Below are 20,095 nucleotides of genomic sequence, written 5' to 3' on the forward strand. Positions count from 1 at the left end.
TTTTTTATATCCGAATCTTTATTCTCCATGAATTCTCCTTTGTAAAGCTCACAGATCTGCTGAAATCGAAATGATATAGAAAATAGGACTTTAAAGTTCATTCGTTAATTACTCTGCAGGGATTTGTTTCCCAGTGTCCACAATGAGTTCTCAACCTTTTCAAATGTTGTAAAATGAGCAGTGTTGGGTAAGTTACTTTAAATTAGTAACTTAGTTACATTACTAGTTACTTCTATCAAAAGTAACTCAGTTACTTCAAGTTACTCATTACTTTCAGAGTAACTAGTTACTAGGGAAAGTAACTTTGGTTTTACTCAGAATTCTCTTGTTAATGTGTTGCTTCCGTAACTGGATACCCAGCCAGACTGCCAGTCTTCTAGCTTGCTTACTTGCCACAGGTGCACTGTGCCACCTACCAATAGAAAGGAAAAAAATAATGTGCACACTTCCATGAGAGAAATCCCACGCCTGGACCGTCATTGAGCGCCGCATGATTCTAGCCTGCTTTTTACATCCAACACAAAAACTGCAGTCGTGGTGCTTTCGATTGTACTCAGAACTCGGAAATTCTGCCTTCTGTATAGGAAGATGTAGTTAACACCAGACTGCAGATGAGCTGCATACAGGGCTGGACTGGGACAAATAAATCGTCCCGGGGAATTTGACTAGAGACCGGCCCACCATTATAGGAAAAATCATAAAGCCTTTGAATGAAAACAAACGCTGTTGTGACAGTGATGTACACTGTTCTGATGGTATATATGCATCAATCTATCAATCGTTTGTTGTAAGACTCAGATAATTATTTTTTTAAAAGTGAGACATTTTAAATGAGAATAAGAAAGAAAAGTATTTCTTTGTGCCCCCCTTTCCCTGTTAATGCCCTACATGCCCCCTGGCAATACTTTGCTAGACCCGCCCCTGCACAGTTACCAGCTGTCAGCTACCTAAAAAAGGATCCTGGTGTTATTTGTCTCTCAGAAACAGCTCATAACTTCCCTTCAACTCATCCATGTCACCTAAAAGGTAAACCTGTTTCTCCATCACCTGTTCAGCTCTGATGATTCAGTAAGGACATCTCCTGGTTTCATCTTCATGTTTCCCTCTCACCAGATAACCAAACCGACATCATGACCAGCAGCTTTACAGCTCCAGCAAACATCAGCTGATACTAGAAATTAATATTAAATAAATTCTAACAACAGCTGATCAAGCTTAAACGTGCTGCTGTTGTTTAGCGCGACATCAGCTGGTTTCCTCTTTCGGGGCAAAGTGAGTGATAAACAAACAAGAGAGCCGATCAGCTGATCATTGATCAGTTTCATGATTGAAGTAGAAACAGGAGAGGGAGGGGCAGAGAATGAGAGGAGAAGAGGCAGCTGTGCAGCGTAAACACAGAATAACTCCAGCTTTGTGTCTTTTTCATTGTAGTCCGGGACAAACTGTTCCTTTTCACCTCAATAAGAAACCCGTAATATTTTCTCTGAATACGAGATGATTCTGTTTTTTACGGGACGGTTGGCAACTCTAATAATTAACCTATGAACAAAATAAAGTTCAACATCAGTAACATAGCACCCACCCAGCTGTATAGAAACTCTGTCATGCTAGCTAGCACGCAGTACGAAAAAGTCAGCACAACGAAAATAAACTCCACCTAAACTTGGTTCATATCTGACCCAGATAGACTGCAGGTCATAACTTCTTACCTGAAGTTCAGTTCACCTGACACTCTCGGACCGGCGGCTGCTTCGGGTCTCTCCTCTTGCCTCCCTTTTCCTTCATCCACCTGCGGGCCTCCACCACTTGCTAATGTTATTGAATCTGTGGAAGCTCCGCGATAGCCACCACACGAAGTAACGAATAACGAGCCTATTTAAATCCCAGTATTGAGTAACGCGTTCCTGGTTTTGGCATAATAACTAGTTACCATGCTCGTTACCACAATAATAACGTAGTTACTGTAACGCGTTACTTAATAACGCGTTAGTCCCAACACTGAAAATGAGGTGAGCCATCAAGTTCCAAGTGAGACCTAATTATCCATGGATCGGAAATGTCATAAAATGTAATATAAGACTGCAAGATGAAGTAACATTGTGTGACTGAATCAACTACAAGTGGAAATTTAAAACAACAACATTTTGTATGGCAGTAATTTACACATGCCGCTCATGTAGAATCAGAACTAGCCTTGAGGCGACTGTTGTTGTGATTTGGCGCAATATAAATAAAGTTGAATTATTCCATCTTTTATGGCAACACATCTTTTCTGAAGACAACAACTGAAGAAGTTATTAAATTAGATTTAAATGTTTTTGAAAGATTTGACAATTGCTTATACAGGGAAAGTTTTATACAGAGGATTATATGTTTTACCCAAGATTATAAACCAGATTTATAAACCAAGTTACAACTATCCACAGACAAAGGCTCAGGCAGGCGCATATTCTTAATGATTATTATCCTGCGGAAAGCTGGACAATAGTTCCGAGTTATCACTATTCCAATGTGTCGGAAGCCTATTGTGGCAGTCAATAACCAGAGCTATCTGTGGTTGGCAAGCTGCAGTATAGCAACTCATCAATACAAATTCCTCTCAGCCTGCACCGCATGTCCACACATCCATTGACTGCAGTGAGTTCCAGTGATTTAAAGACTCTGTGCCATAGATGTGTTAGGAGATTCAGTGTTTCATGTGCTCATTGCTTCACAAGTAATAAATCATTTGTCGCCACGGCCCTTTGCAGGGTGACAAAGTCAATATCAGTTTATTCAGGGAGCAAGACCAGGGACCACTCATTCAAGCATGTGTCCTCATTCTGTACAGGTACTTCTACAAATGTATAACAACCGCAAATGTATATCAGTCACATTTCTTCGAGATTAAAGGACATGAATAAAATAACTTGACAACTTTAAATAGCTTTGATCAAATGGCAACAGTTCTTCTTTGTAATACAGAAATAATTTGATGCACATTTTACATGCATCAATGTAATACATGTATTAAATGTACAAAATAAAAATCTCCAACATCTGCAGTCCTTTAGTAATACAACAGTTTGCTGTTTTTAAATAAGCAGTTTAATAGCAGCATGCTAAGTCAGGACCTGCCAGTAGAGTTGATAAGTGATCCTGTGTGTGATTATGCAAAGTTTGTTATTTCTTAATAAGTTTGGAATTAACAGACTTTGCCTTCCACATCTGCTCTAGTGCTTTCTTAGCCCCTGGTACTTTTCTGTTTTCTTGTTCTCCTTCTTTGTGATGTTACTGCGCACTGAGATTGTCACATCTATCATATTCTGCTCCTTGTCAACCACCACTATGTCTGCTTGATTGGCCAGCAGCTGCTTGTCTGTCTGGAATTTGAAGTCCACAGGACTTTGGTGGTGTCTCCCATTGGGTCTTAGTGACTTTTAGTCCATATGCTGCCCAGATGTTACTGTACACTATTGAAGCCACTTGGTTGTGCCTTTCAGGGTATGCTTCACCTGCTCCAATCTTACATCCTGCTACTATGTGTTGAATAGATGTTCTTCCAGTACCGCTTAGTTTTAGCTCATGACACTCTAATGTGCAGGTTAACCACTTTGCTGACTCTGGATTTGAGCCTTCTTCTCCATGGGGGGGGAGATGTATCCTTATTCTTATACCCAAGTGCTCCAAGGATTGCTTTGCAGTGCCATATATGAGGCTTGTTTCTGTGATTCTATATACCTCCTGCAGAGGCATGTGCACTGAAGGGATTCCCCATGATGGTGGAACTATTTTTCTGCTCATATAGGACAGAAGAGAAGAGGAAGGTGAAAAACATCCTACATTTGATGCATGTGCATAGAGGAAGTTAACTCTAAATGCAAGGATGTGATGACACTAGTCAGAAGACTTAGAGCGCTGTCACTTCTCTGATCACCTATAATCTTTAAAGCATAGAAGTCATGGTTTAACCCAAATGACTTCTTAAAAAGGTCAGTTCTAAAATGCAGTTTCAAGCCAGTTGAAGGTTCATTACAGTTTTATTTGCCTACAATATTAGATGTTACATCCACAAAAATGTGAAGTAAATTGAAATCAACACAATCGACAGGCCACCTGCACTGTAAATAGGCCTGTGTAATAAAATAATATGCTTCTGATTCTTCCATGCTGAGATTAAACAAACTGTCTGGTCACACTTGTGATGGCAGGGGTGCCTTGTTAAAATGCACTCCATCAAAGTTTCCTTTGAAGCTGTCACTGACAGAAAACATAATGTGAATTTCACTTGGCAGCTGCTTGGGAAACACTGAATGAGTCGGGGTGAAGTCAGGTCTTTCATAGCTCTTTTGTAAATTCACCGCAGTGTAGAGGGTGGTTCCATTAAGAGGTTGTTCAAGCCTGTGTAAAAAAATGTATTGTGGGTCTTTCTTATTAATTTCTTGAAGTATATCTACCAAACTAAAGAATTTAATTTCATCCTTCAAACATGAAGAAATTCTGATGTCATCTGCATGGAAATTGAAATTAAACCTGCAGTATTGTCTCATTTTCCTCACCATAACAGAAAATCTCCTTTAAAGGGATAGTGTGTGTGTGTGTGTGTGTGTGTGTGTGTGTGTGTGTGTGTGTGTGTGTGTGTGTGTGTGTGTGTGTGTAGCCACTCGCCCAACTTGATGATCTCTGCACTGAGTGCTAAGGCAGCAGTATGTTCACAACTGTGAAATCTTCACAATGGGAGAAAAAATATCTTAAAATACATAAACATAAGAAGCGAGATGTAATAACTATCGCTTGTGTTGATCAATACGGAAAAAACTGGCAAACGAACAATGCAAAACATTTTGCCAGCACCCTGCAGCATGTACACCCTTAAAAAGAAGTGTGGGGTCAGAAGCATGAATCAGCTGGCCATTACATTCTACTTGTACAACTACTAAGCAACAGTGGCAGAAAAGTTAATATTACTTCTGTTGAGTATTCATAACTCCATTAATTTCTCAAAAACCACAACATTGTCTCCTGTGAACAAGTCGTGCTTTAGGGGAATATTTTATTCACTGACGCTATAGTCAGATGGTGGAATGACTTCATTAAATATGCAACAGTTATTTTACAAAATAAATAAATAAAAATACTAACTCTGAGGGGGCCAGGTAGGAATGTTTTATATAGTATATAATATTCAATTCAATTTTATTTATACAGCGCCAAATCACAACGACAGTCACCTGAAGGTCGACCCTACAATAATACATACAGAGACAAATCCAGCAATCACATGACCCCCTATGAGCAAGCACTTTGGCAACAGTGGGAAGGAAAAACTCCCTTTTAACAGGAAGAAACCTCCAGCAGAACCAGGCTCAGGGAGGGGCAGGGCCATCTGCCCGTGACCGGTTGGGGTGAGAGAAGGAATATAATATAAAGATATAAATATATATTTTATATTTAATGCCCCACTGTAAACTATTTGCTATGTTTCAAGGTTATATATGTAATTAAGTAGTTACACATATACTTATTTAAGTGATTTTATATATATATATATATATATATATATATATATATATATATGTATATATATATATATATATATATATATATATGTGTGTGTACATATATGTAATTAAGTAATTCCATATATACATGAAGTAAAACAACCTTAGACTTTGTCAAACTGCCCTGTGAACATTCCTGTCTTGTGAACTTTGAGAAATCACCTTGATGGAATACGTTCACAAAGGACACCGTTCCACTTTTGACTGTAGGTTTTTCCTTCAGCTGGCCCATTTTGTTCTCATGAGCTAAATTGTTTTTTTAAACTTTTATAGGTGTAGTTGTGTTCAAGCAGTGCATACAGGTCAAAACTAACATAAAGTAAATCTTGAGGGACTATTTTAGTGTGACTGATCTTAATCGCTTTATCATATTTCATCAGAGATTAATAATGAATCAGATTCCCACCTGGGTTCTGACCCCCAGTCTGCTCCTACACATGTTGTGTAAGTGAAAAGACACATATGTCTTCATCTCAACAGCAATTAGTTCGTTTGAAAATCCTGTCATTTTAAAGGTAGTTAAGACAACACAAATTTACTGGCAATTTAAAACTTGGTGTTCAAAGTTATTAATTTAGTAATGATTCTGTAATGATATCCTCATACTGTTACTTGTGCAGTTTTACAAACAAGGCTCAGTGCTTACACACACACACTGCACATGGGAATAGAAATCTAAGTGTTTGCATTCTGTGGCACAGATGTTATGGGGTCTGTCTACCTGCCCCATTTGGGATTAGTGTTAATGTGGTAGCTTCACACAGTTTAAGCAGCTCTAGGAAAGTGTTCTTAATAGTAATGTGTAATTGCCAATTTTAGTCATTTAAAACCATGTGTTCGTCCCACAGTGCCCCCCAGGACTAAGTCCTATGAAGGATGGCACCGGGTGCTATGACCACCACATCGGCATCGACTGCTCCGACGGTTTCAATGGAGGATGTGAGCAGCTGTGTCTCCAGCAGTTGGCCCCTCTAGAGGATGACCCGACACTCTACAACATCCAGATGTTCTGTGGGTAAGAAACAACACATTCTGTGCTTTTTATTTTTAATTATTATAGCAATATATTTCACAATTCTGTCATGTTAGGTTTGTCACATTTTACATGGTCTATGGTCAGTCAATAACAAAAACAAAATAAATCCCTTTGGTATGCTGCCATTGCTATATATACAGAGAGAGAGACAGACAGAGAAGAAAAGTTCCCAGATTCAGGTGATATATATAGTTTTTGCTTTTAAATGAAAACAGATGTGTATTCATAGCATTTAGTGCAAAATGAGCCAGTAAAAAACGTAAAGCAGTATGGTGGTGGCACTTTAAGACTCCTGCTTGTGGAGTCTTAAATATACCACCATTAACATTTATTAAAGCAAACTTTGATGTGAGTGTTGAATTAAAAATACCAAAATTAGAAAAAAGGGCTTTAATGAGTTCCATTATGATCCCCTGGGGCCTGATTTATAAAAGTGTTTATCTCTGAAATTAGTTTAAAGATAATACCTAACAGTGCGCTCATTTCTGGAAGATATGGTGCATGAAAGTAAGTAAAGCAATTTATGCACCTGTGATTTATATCTGTCAAATCAACTGAAATTTAAAGAAATCTGCCTTGCTGCTTTTCCTTATGTAATGCCAACACAAATGGGGCTTTACTCAGGAATAGCCTTGGACCATGGACCGAATGAGAAAAGCAAACCTTTTGGGACATAAGAGCAGGTGATTTAAGCCCGGTGACACATATCACACAGTGGACTGTATAGTGGGTCACAAGGCTGGGCAAGAAATAATGTAAAGCGTGTGTGTGTGTGTGTGTGTGTGTGTGTGTGTGTGTGTGTGTGTGTGTGTGTGTGTGTGTGTGTGTGTGTGTGTGTGTGTTATTCTAGTTTATTTTTTATGATGAAAATTGTTATATAACAGATGCCTTGGAACAGCGTCTTTACCTTCCAAAGTAGTTTCTGCAAGTCTCCAAAACAGATATGCTCATAAGCTGTAATACAGTCACAACTATCCTATCAGTGTCTCTCAGTGCAGGGAAAACCATCTTAATCTGTAATAAGGCACTTCCTATGTGTTCACTTCCACGTGCACCCTGGGTTATTGCTGTACTAACTCACTGGCATCAAAGGCTAATCCACTCTTGAACCTCGGGGTCGTCTGCAGTGTGTTTTTCTTGTACATCTTTCACATTTTACTGTTCTTAACTACTAGTTGCAGAAACAGTTTAGAATACAATGAATTATACAGTAGCACAAGTTAGACTCTATGTCTTAATACTGGTGCTTGTCTGTGTCATTTTATTGTTATCATCTGCACATTGAATTGTGTGCAGTGATAGATTTACAGCACGGAAACCACGCAAACAAACAAACCATTAAAACACTGAATGTACAACAGTTTGTTGTTTCAAGCGTAAGCTTTGGCTTGACGACGTTTAATAATTCAGAATATTTACCGTTCTCATCTACAACGACACAGTACAGTGTGATGTGGTTTACTGGAACTGCATGTAAGAATTACACATTTGCAATTAATTAGTGACTCCTTGGAATCAGCTGATTGTTTTCTATTATTTATTTAGTTGTAACATATCAAATTAATCCATCGAAAATGTTACTTTCACACAATAAAAACTGCACGAGTTACAAGCCCTCAAAGTAAGTAGAGATGGGTTTAAATTTGGTCCTTTTTAGTCACATTATTTTTTTCAGCTTTTTTACAAGCCTTCTGAATTATTGAGTACAGGAACAGGCTGATTTAACATGGATTATATCATAGAAAAACACTGCTGATTTAATGACATTGACAGAAACAAATACTGGAGCCCTGGACATTGTATGCATTTTCTCTTAATTCAATATAAATCATTTAAATAAAGTACTTTAAGGTCAACTTTAAAAAAGTCATATAACCACGTGGGATAGGTGACTGGTCAAAACAATTTTTATATAAATAAATTTCAATGTTAGGGTCAAGATTCCTTCTCTCAGTTTATTTTCTAATAATAATCATCTAACTCTACTTGTGTTATGGCCTCAGTCACGCAGGCTAAGAAACTGGCCGTCACCCCCTGTTTGACATGACTATATTTAATCATTTTGACCCAGAAGGGCTACAAAATGGGCCTGCTGTCAACATGTAGATTAGAAATGAGGCTTTTCACCAAGCTATGCAACAATCCTTTAAAGTATACCCAAAATGTTTTTAAGATTTCTCCATAAAACAGTTAGAAAACCATCCAGGGTGCTAGTTCTTATGTAAATATCCCATGATACTGATGCTCAACATCAGTCATAGAAAGCTTGGTCATGAGTAGTGTGGTGTTGTTTTATTGGATTAGATGAAGTTGGTGTAAATTTTGAACATAGCATGAGGATGTTTTGAATTAAAAAGAAAAGAGAAAAGAGACTCTTGAATAATAGCAATTAATAATATAAAAATAATACAAATCCAATAAAAACTAATCAGACCAGCTTTTTAAACTTTTTTGTGTACTACGTTCAGTCCCTGTTCATATGTGATTCAATACGCACTTGCCTCTTTTCCTCACTTAGTTCTTTAGAAATCAATGAAATACATTTTCTTGGTTACAGCAGAGCAACCCAAATCTAGCCTGAAACTAAACATCCAAGTACACAATCCATCAGCATCATGCTGGTCTGGACAAAGTCAGCTGATTTTCTGTATGAAAAGTGCTTTATAAATAAAGATTGATTGATTGATTGATTGATTGATTGATTGATTAAACAGGCTGCATCTTTGGAAAGAGTTGGTCTGGCTGTGTCTGGGGAAAAAACATCAGTGTAAGGTTTATGGAACAGATGAATGAATGTGGATGTATTTCTTCATGTGAGGTGATTCTTTCATGGTGGTTAACTGACAGAGCAACATAGTGTAAGTTGTCCCTTAGATTAATAGGAAATGGATATGAATGAGGCAAAGATGACGGAGGAAGAGAATGAGATGATGATGGAGGAGGTTGTCACAGGCTAATTAGTTTTAAAATATTGAGCAATTAAGACTACTTGAATGTTATACTTGACTAGATTTGGACCTGCTAATATTTTGAACCACGCTGATGCTGGGTTGCTATCATCATCAGATCATCTCTTCATATGCATGTAACTAAAGTGTCTTCAAATATCAGTGGTCAGTGATGATCTACAAATGGAAACCACAAAGCTTTATATACAGAGATTAAAAGTAGGGCTGCCACGATTAGTTGACTAGTCACGATTACGTCGACTATCAAAATCGTCGACGACTGATTTAATAGTCGACGCCTCGTTTGAAGCTTTGTAAGATCGCAAAAGACGCAGGAATAAGTAGCAGGATTTAAGAGTGTAATAACGGACTGAAACAGAAGATGGCAGCACTGCATGTACTGCCGTTAAACCCAGAAGAAGAAGAAGTAGCTCTGTCCCAGAATTCATAGCGCGGCCCAGCTCAGTTTCCAACAATGGCGGCAGCTAGTTAGTTTTAATATTACTCTTATTATTCTTTCTGGGTCACAAAATAAACGTTTCACATATTTTCAGGTGAGAATGTAGCTGTGTAAACCTCAAATATCTGCTCAGTTTATCAGGACACTGCATATTTTCAAAAGCGCTCTGACGTTTTCGGAGACGTCTGTTACCCACTAGCTCGATAGCTAGCCGGGGGCAAGGCTAACTAGAGCCGTGAGAACACCGGACTCCCGGCAAATTGTTTTCAAACCCACCGCCCTCTTTTGTTACTCAGGTTAAACATATATAAGTCACTTAGATAACTTAACAATGTTATTGTTTGGCTTTTTTCAGTATTTTATTTGTTCCTGAGTAAATCTGTTTGGCTGAGATTAAAGTTATAGTTTTTACACAGCTGAATAAACGTCAAGCAGACAGCTGATCATCAGAAGTGTGAGATGCTCCAGAATTTACTCCGGTGTCCTGTTATATTTTAGATAGCAAGGAGTTTATTAAACTTCACCGAAACAATCTGCAAATTTCATTAAAATTTAATAAACTATCATCTTGTCTTTATTGTTAGTTAGCACAGACCTGAAACACTTAAAGCTGTAAGCTAATGATAGTTATATAAGAGCAGATGCTGCTGGTGCAATAATCTATACCTTTTACGTCTGATCTGATTAGTCGACTAATCGCAAAAATAATCGGTGACTAGTGACTATCAAAATAATCGTTTGTGGCAGCCCTAGTTAAAAGCAAACTGAACAAAGTTGGCATTTTTATTCTGTCACATGAAGCCTAATAATAACTAGCATAATATTTAGAGTTACTAGAGACGGCCACGAACCTTCTGCTAAGATATGCTGGATATGAAGAGTTTTGATCTAAAGAGAGTCTTAACATAAGATGTGTTTAGAATATCTGCAGCTCACGAGTCATACTAGCATTTGGCCTTTTAGCCTTTGCGCTGTTTGAATGCAGAAAGCTGCCAAGATCTGTTTCTTACTTTTCTCAGTAGACATAATTAAAACAAAAGCAATGACTTTTGATCATCTCAGCTGAGAAACGGCACATTTTCCGATAAACAACACTTTTCTAATTGAACACAACAAGCTGCTGTCATCTTTAGGGCAAACATCATGTTGCAGGCGTACGAATTTGTGTCAAATTTACATAAGCGGGTGATACAGACTGCTGCTTCATTGAATTCTCAACAACAGCATTTTGTTGTCATCTCTTCCCATAGTGCAGATGTGGCTAATCCTCCACTTTTCCCATCGGAGACTGGCATTAGCTTTGCGACATTTAGCATCCAGGAGAGAGCTTCTCATAGTGTAAATCCCTGACAGATTATCTTTTTGCTTTCCACCCCACTCCACCCTCCATTTCACTGCCTCCACTTTGTGTGCCTTTGATTCATTTCAGAGTATATTACATACTGAGATGTCAAAACATCATCAATATGAAAGAACCTTGAGAGGACTCTCAGTGTGTGGATTCTAGCTCCTTTCTTGAAATGGGGGATTATGTGTCAGTTGAGCAGAAAGGATTTTGCTGATTCTAGTGAGTTGTGAAGTCATGAGTTGTTCATGCTTTGAAGTTAGCAAAAAGATACTTTTCTGAATATTGATACATGAAATCATACTTTTTTTTTTTTAATTTGGCAACTGCACAGAAACCAAAACACAAGAAATTACATTTATTAAGTTGTGGAAACTACTGCGAGGTAAAAATGACATTTTGGCTTTACAGTGGGTATAAACGAAATATTTATAACATACTCTACTAACTTCAATAGGTGTGTCTTTCAGATATTTTCCCAATTTTTAGTTAGAATAAACTGGTTGGTTTAGACTAACCTGACCTGGAAGATAACTTGAGAAGGGCTCATATTTTTTAACATGACAAGATCTGCCTGACATCATCACAGTAGTGTTTGTGGGTAGTTATATAATATAAGCCCTGTCAGGCTGTAGACAGGATTATGCATGCATTTATAGACTGGGTGCTCAAGTAAGACACGAAGGGGGAGGACCAACCAACATCTGGTTGTCAGCTTCAGTCTGGACCTTTCTGGTAGTCTGTAGTTAGTACACGTGCCTGTACAATTCTTTGTTTGCTGCAGAAACTATGGCTGTTACCTAAAATGTAATGGATGGCGTGTCAGCTACCAGCAATCAAGTTGTCCTGTGTTTGTCTGCATGTGTTTCATTTACCTTCTTTGACATGAGTAAAGTAAGATATTGACTTGTTGATCGTTAGATTGCACACAGCTTGTGGAGAATTAAATCTAAGTAAACATCAAAAAGACCTCCACTGATTTTTTTTAATAGATCAAAGTTGGTAACTTTGGGTAAAGTTAATGTGTTTTTAATTGAATATACTTATCTACTTTTTAATAGAATTAAAAGGTAGTTATTAAAGGTCTGTGTTAACTTTTGTCTACAGATGTGTCAGATTATTATTACTGTTGTTGTTGTTTACTTCAGCTTTGTTCAGTTTTTCAGTGTAAACATTTTTTTATTTTCAAGAATAATAAACATTTGTCGTCTGCACACTAAAGATTGATTTGCTCAATAACTACAATATAAGGAATCAAAAGGAAAATGCCCGAGCAGAAAACCCTAAAACAAACAGACAATCGAGTTAGTAATTAAACTGAAGTCAGTGTTGAAAGGAAAACAAAAGAAAAAGGAAATCCGTGGATCAAGTAAATGACTTTAATCCCTGTTTGCTGCAGGTGCATCGAAGACTACAAACGCGGTCCAGATGGGAGGTCGTGCCTGCCGCTGTCTGAGGCTTGCACTGAGGGAATAGACTGTGGAGAAGTGCTTGATATCCCTGCCAACCAGACGGTGTTTGGAGACCTTTTCTACGGATACAACAACCACACCAAAGAGAGCACCTCTGGACAGATCCTCAAGGCCACATTCAGGTAAGCACATGAGACTTTGGTGGAATGGAGCGTGTGGGACATTGTTCTGCCATTTGTACCTCAGCTGGGAAACACTTGGCACAGGACTTTCAGCTCCCACAGTGCCGATATCACAGTGAATGTTTATCTTCATTTAAAGAGAGAGAGAGAGACTTTTAGCTTGTTCTCAGCACAACCTCCTTACTCACTTTTTTTAAACTTTATTCATTTGAGGATTAAAATTCTAAGGAGCATGTATGTATGCATATTTGGTAAAAGTCTTCTCAGTACAGGTATGACGGGACTATATGTTTGACACACAAAGCAGATTCATAGATCCTAGTCAATGAGCCTTTGACGGGAGTAGAAGAAGAACAACAGAGAGCTGAGAGAAAGACTAAGAACAGCACTAAGGTTCCCAGTTAAAATGATGGCACCCTTAACAGAACAAAATCCCATCCAAGGCTGAACATAGATTATAAATATCAACTGCTTGTTAAACACTGCTGCTTGCTGTCTTCACTCAAGATCAAAATCTATTCGTTTTCCCTCGTACGAGACTGAAGAACAGGGGGGACAAAGCCTTTCGTTCTCCAAGGCTCAGGACCAGTTCACCACTCCAGCTCCATTTAGCTGACTTCCTTTTGTTTTTTATTTAGTTTTAGTTTTACTTTGTGACTTTTCTGTGAAAAATGAGTGTCTGTGAATAAACGTTACTTATTCAACGGGACGTCCACTGCTGCCTGGACCTTCACCAGGCTGGGCAAAGGATTCGGAGAAAACTGGATAATTATGTGGTCGCGACAAACACTTGGTAACTACTTTACTCCACACTCAACCTCTTAAGCACCAACGCCCCCAGACACGGGGGCAAAAGGGAGGAGATCGCATTTAGGGTCAGGTGTGCGTGCTTAAGATGTTAACTTCACACTTTATGAGTGCTGAAAATAAGGGAACTACCACTGCTGCTGGTAGTTACCTGCTTACTAGGTCAGACTGATGCTCTTTTAAATTATATCAATCTACAAAACACTGCAATAAATAAAGATTACTGCTTTAGCTTTTTGTTCTCTCCAAACGTCTATAGCTACTGCAGTGATATCAGTTTTATAAATAATCATAAAGCACTGATGTTTTTCAGTTTTGCTTTTTAATTGGTTTCACAGTGGACAAGCTCAGGCCCCGCCCCTCACACCTCAAAGGCTTTACTTCATTAAAGAACTGAACGCCAAGATTTACGTTTGCAGTACAGTGTTTAGTCTGAATGTCACCAAAGTATGTTCCCTTTAGCAGAGACGCAGACTTGCAGTGTATATTGATGCAAATATGAACATACCCAGGAATCCATAGCGATAAAGCTTACAAGCGGATGACTTTGTGTTACTTTACAATAAAGATGCAACAATTATAACAATGTTTGTTTGTGTCAAACCACAGAAGCAACAGATTTTCATTTTCTCAGTGGACACAGTTAAGTCACTTTAATGGTGCACAGAAGGACAAATAAAGCCGTGGTGACACATCCAAACTGAAAGGACGCGACAGTTGTTTCTTTCTTTTTTTTTTCTTTGTTTCTTTTTTCTTGTTATTTTTAATTGTTGTGCTTAACATACACACAGAATTTAACATATCTGAAGAGGTACCAAATAAATGTTCATGTGGTTTCCCCTTTAGGTATAAAAATTCTGTTTTCCCTCAAAGTAATAAATCAAACACAACGACAACAACAGAGAGCACTAGTCGAAGGTAAACACCACCCCCACCCCAACCAAAGGGTTTTAAGTAATATCTAACCGGATTATCAATGTAGTAGTTTGCATCTACTTTACACATATGGAGACATAATATGACAACGAGATTTTTGCAAAGGACGCTAGGACGATAGCGGTAAGTCGTCTGGGTCTCTACTCCACTGGCGTATTTCATACGCGTCCACATTTGCGATGCACTCTATTTTTTGCACTTTATTTTCGCTTCGCCTCCGGACGCAATCAGTCTCTATACCATCCGTTTTCTTTTGAGCTGCTTTCAAGCATGTTTCATGCAGTCGTACTTCCGACACAATGTGTTTGTTTTGATTCGTGGCCCAGGAAAATGGCGCCGCGCTCCCACAATACCTCAACTCCAAAGCCCTATATTCCACGTTGACCTGGGTTGCCAGTACAAATATGACTTCATTATTATCTGCAATTCTTATGTTCTTCTGTACTGAAAATCCAAAACTCGAGAAGCAACAAACAATATAAGAAAAAGGGAAATTTAATTCCACCTTCGTTCACACAGATAATAATCATTGTGCCCAAAGCATTTTTAAGAAACTACGCCGCTGATGTTGGCATTAGTGCTGTGGCTCAACCTTTCAGCTTTTCTGGGAGTAGAATATGGTTCAGGTCACAAAAAGGGAAGCTGTTCATACATAATCTGGAGGCAAATGTGTCTCTACTGCTAGGAAGAAAAGATCAAATCCGTATCTGTAAAGGTTATTTCATGGTGGAGTAAGGATTTTGTTTGAGTTTTTATGCCATTTCCCTTTCTGAAAAAGTAAATGACAAAACAGGATGTTTCTCCTGGCTGCGTATTATTTAACACAAATAAAATGCATTGCCTCTTTTGTGAGACCTAATGTATATATCCAACAGTACAGGTGAAAAGCAACGCACTGTCCCTCTCATAATCTCTACAGAGATCAGAATGATTAGTGGAGTGCTTTGAGGGTGGTTAATTATCACTCGCTGCATGTGGCAATCATTTCCACTAAACTCAGGAAGCCGGAAGGTCAGCAAAGTCATCTGCGGCCCACGAATTTAATTTGGGCCATGCATGGATTCTGCTGCCCGGAGGCCAGTCACCCACTTAGGGATCGACCGCTAGAGTCGTAGAGAGGAAGGGACGCGTGAGCCAGGTTAATAGTTAATATCATCAAGAATCTAAATCTCAAAAGCTCTGATCTCATTTGAAAGCGCTTGTGCTTCCTGTTCAGATGAGGTGGTGGAAGAGGAAGGAAAGACTCTGTAGGGAGGCATGGTTAATGCAAGGCCTAATTATTGGAGATAGCACCAAATGGATTGAAACTGACCAGGAGTCAGTGTGCTGAAATTGAATCTAAGGAACAAATTGGCTTGAAAGTAAAATGAATCAAAGTTGCAGGAAGAAAGCGTTGCATCCACAGATGTGTGTCGGGAGTTGTTCCAAAACCAATAACATGAACATAAGTGTAACAGTGAATGTTGGCCTTTGGAAATGCATGCGTAGCTTGCAATGGTATCTGTCACCAAGGAAACTGAATGTCAAATTTAATGATACATAGCAAGAATTACTAGCTGGCGGTCAACTTTCAAATGAGCGCAAAGAGCTTCCTGTAATTAACATTGCAAAGCTGTACTTTATGTAGCACCTTAGAACCTCCGATATATTTTAGTGACAGAAAATCTTGGATCTTAACAAATTCTGTGCAAATTATACACCGCAGGTCTAGGCAAATATCAGCCAATGACATGGTCACGGTGCTAATCCTGTCAGCTAATAACAGGAAACTGAGGTTACAGTTTGCAAGTGTTCACTAAAATGTAGTCAACATTATGTCCATTTTGCTGAACAGTTAAATGTACAAATGATAAACCATGACAAATGCACATACTGAGAATTGGGACATTTTAAGCTGAATGTTTAAATACTTCCGATTTTGTGAAAGTGAAACAACAAATATGAATGAATGAATAAGAATAAAAGTGTACCCAGGAAATTCTGCCTTATGTAAACCATAGGATGCCATGAGCTTCAGCTTTCAGCTGGAACTCATCACGGACACTTACAGACAGTGTTTTTCTTCTACTTCTTCCTTTTTCAATCACAGATACACAGACAGAACATTACCAGGCAACATTCCTAATGGACTTCATGGTAATTAACTAGAGCTCATATAGTCTGAAACCAGCCATATTTGTCATTTTAATCGATGAAAGTCAGCTCAGGCTAAAAATAAAAGGCCTGCTAGCCTTACCTGAATGTTTGGTACATTACTCTCTACTTAATACACAGTTTAATAAGAGATTTGCTGACACTGATGCACATCTAGTTATTTATTTATTTTGAAGGGAACAGATTTCAAGCCTAATACTGGGATGTAGAATCCAGCATTTTACAGAGTGTGACCAGAGCGATGGATGAAAAAAATCTGAATGTGTAATCTGTCGTTTGTGAGAGCCATGAAATAAATTGCAAGGTTACTCCAAGGAGGAACAGCAGGGGAGGTAGGGTGCCATCTTCCTTTTAAACACAGGCCAGTACAGTGGATTTATTTGCTCTAATGTCATTCTCCTCTGAAGCTACAAACAGTGGATTTTAGCTGACTCCCACACCCTCCACTCATTGTAGAGAGTGACACAAAGAGCCAAGTAGTGTGCACCTCTCTGACACGACCCAAACGACCTGCAGTCAAAGACACCCTTCAAACTGCAGAACATTCAATTACAGTATTTCTAACAGACACTCGAGGCTGCAAAAGTGCAAAGATGCAACGACCAGCCTTCGGAAGCCATTGACTTATTCATCAGCATCTACAACATGCAAGCGAAACAGCAGCGCGGCCCGTGAGTTCACATATTCCCTCACATATTTGCCCTTGAGTAAACACGAGCACGCGAGGCAGAGGCAAGGGGAGGGAAAATGAGAACCTCTGTGTGATGTTCACTGGCACTTCTTCAAAAGGCCCTTACCCCACGGCTCAGGAGTGGCACAAAGCATCTGTCTCCCTCATTCAGTCGAAAGAAGAAGTCAAAATTTAATATTCTTTAACCACCGGTGTGGCTTTATACGTCTGTTTGTTTTTTCCTCGCTCCAAATATATGCTACCATTTTTACCTGCCTGAATTCTTTTTTGCTGTCAACAGTACACTTCTTTGCTTTTTCTTTTTTTTTTGCCCACTTTTCCACTTTCATGCACTGAAAGTAAAAAGAAAAAACGGTAAGCATCCGTCCAAGTCAACATTTTGGCTGCTGTTGGAGGAGAAATGCGAGTGCTGGGGAGAGAAACGGAGCTGCTCTGTGGCCCCGTCAAGGATAGAGAAAAAGTGGGGGAGATAAAAGGGAAGCAGCAATAACAGTGAGCAGGTGGCCAGCAGCACAACACACACATAACACTAACTGGTACACAAACCTGGGTGTTCAGGTATGCACATACTGTAAATGCACACACGCAGCGCTTGTTTGATTCCCTCTGCCCAGCGTGGTCCATCTTTCAAGCTCACCAGCCCTGAAATGCTTCTCATGTTTTTTTGGAAAGGGGAAAATACACCCTTCCCCTCGTTGCACAAAAAGCTCCGCATTATCATTTCAAATACACAAGTTTTTTTTAAATTTGATTTCCTAGTGGGAGAGATCCAGTCATGGCATCGTCATTGGCAGCAGGGCCGGTGGGGCACGCGGTGATTCTGGTTACAGAGTGAGACGCGCGTCTGTGTGAAGGAGATCCTATCACGGTGACATCTCGGGGGTGCGATATGATCTGGGTTCAAATTACAGAGCTCAGTGACAGAGTCTCTATCTTCCCGTCTCTGCGGGAGCCAGTGGACTCCAGTAATGAGATGTTAAAAAGCTAACCTCCTCTCATTACTCCTAACAGTGTCCTCCCTCTCCTCTCTCTCAACTCCTCTCTCTATTGCTTTCTCGCACGACGAGCTCAGAACAGGTTTTAATGAATATTTTAGTGGCCTTTGTTCTCATTCTGCTGCCTGCTTGGGATCAATGATTAAGACCACACTCCCACCTGACAGCCCATCACTCTCTCACCCCACTATTTTGTGTCAGAATCTTTTTTTTTTTCTCTCAAACTCCCTCTCTTATTTTTTTGGGCTCATTTGTGCCTGCTGTACCACACCCTCGACATGACGCCCTCAAGAGGAATACATTCATTGACTCAGTTAATTAAAATATGAAATATGCTCGCTGCAGACTAATGGAGACAGAGGTTGGGAATGGGTTGCTAGTGGCCCTGATTGTCTCTTATTGAAAGCCACGAGTTTATTGAGTCACATAGTCAGGGGGGATCGTTGCGAGGAAAACAGAAAAGAAAGTGAAAGAACTGTTGTCGTAAATCAAAAGTGTCCTGGTGTTTTGTCTCATTTCACATTTTAATAATTCATCAAACAGGTGGCTGCTTCACCACAGCTCCTGCTAAAGAAGAAGAAAAAAAAGTCTTTAGTAAGTTTTGGCAGTTTTGCAAGAGTTCATTGAACTTCAAGAGAGAAAATGAATAATGACATGCTTACAGTGCCAGATGGCTGCTAAATGTTACATGCCATCCTCTAACAAAATTACAGTGAAAATTGTCAAACACAAATGCAGCGATAGCAACCACATAACCCACTTCACGTGTATCTATGGGAGAGAAAAATCTAATCACGGTCGTCAGCAAAACAACTGAGATTCAGTCATTACGTTCCCAATTTGTGTGTTTTGTTAAACTGACAGCTGAAATCACGCGTAATTACTTTCAGCAGAAAATGACAGGCTTTTGACTCGGTGTCAGTAAAATCACAGCCTTGGTTGCTATAGTTTTGTAGAAACTACAAATATAGCAATGCATAACGAGCTGTGTTTTAGTTTTTAGTACACGCTGATGATCCTCATCATATATTGATAAGCATCCACATCTTTATTTTGTCTTTTTCCATCACTCACCAGGTGTTACAACATGAATTCCTCCCAAAAGGTTGACACAAAGTGCATTGGGAACATTGGACATGCCAACAATCCCTCAGTGTTCGCCCCACTTACCAGATTGGTTTCTCAGTCACTGCTTTCACTTCCACACAGTGTACCTTTTAGGTGCTCCCTGCTACGCTTATATTTCCTAAAATTTGCATTCCATCTTCTTGAACTCTTCCAGTTGTCATGCTCATCGTATCTGAACCCTTCATCTTCTAAATTTGGAGTAAAAAGGAGTCACAGTGGCACGTTCCAAATGGTGCAGGAATGCCGGCAGTGGTAGGGAGTAGGGAGGCACTGTACCCAAGCAGAGTAGTTTGAAGGGGGATGTCTTTAATTGTCAGAGTCATTTAACTTTTAGATTGCATGGTTGGATGTAGGACTTACAAGTTAAACATATTTACTGGACTAATGGATTGAAAGGGCAATTCGTAGTTTTTTCCTTCTTTTTTACTTGAAAAAATAAGATATAGTGGAGTAAACAGAAA

At 39.1% G+C, this 20,095-nt stretch overlaps 1 protein-coding gene across 6 annotated transcripts in view; it reads left to right on the plus strand.

The window, feature by feature from the left end:
• The window catches only part of astn1 (astrotactin 1), a 476,318-nt gene that overhangs the window by 231,833 nt on the left and 224,390 nt on the right, over nt 1-20,095 (plus strand). For all 6 annotated transcript variants that reach the window (XM_026150134.2, XM_026150137.2, XM_026150138.2 and 3 more), the window contains 2 exons: nt 6,389-6,555; nt 12,729-12,923. In XM_026150134.2, the coding sequence (XP_026005919.1) occupies nt 6,389-6,555; nt 12,729-12,923 (362 nt within the window). The remainder of the gene's footprint in view (nt 1-6,388; nt 6,556-12,728; nt 12,924-20,095) is intronic.

This window comes from Astatotilapia calliptera, chromosome 18, assembly GCF_964374335.1.
Source record: "Astatotilapia calliptera chromosome 18, fAstCal68.1, whole genome shotgun sequence".
NCBI lineage: Eukaryota > Metazoa > Chordata > Actinopteri > Cichliformes > Cichlidae > Astatotilapia > Astatotilapia calliptera.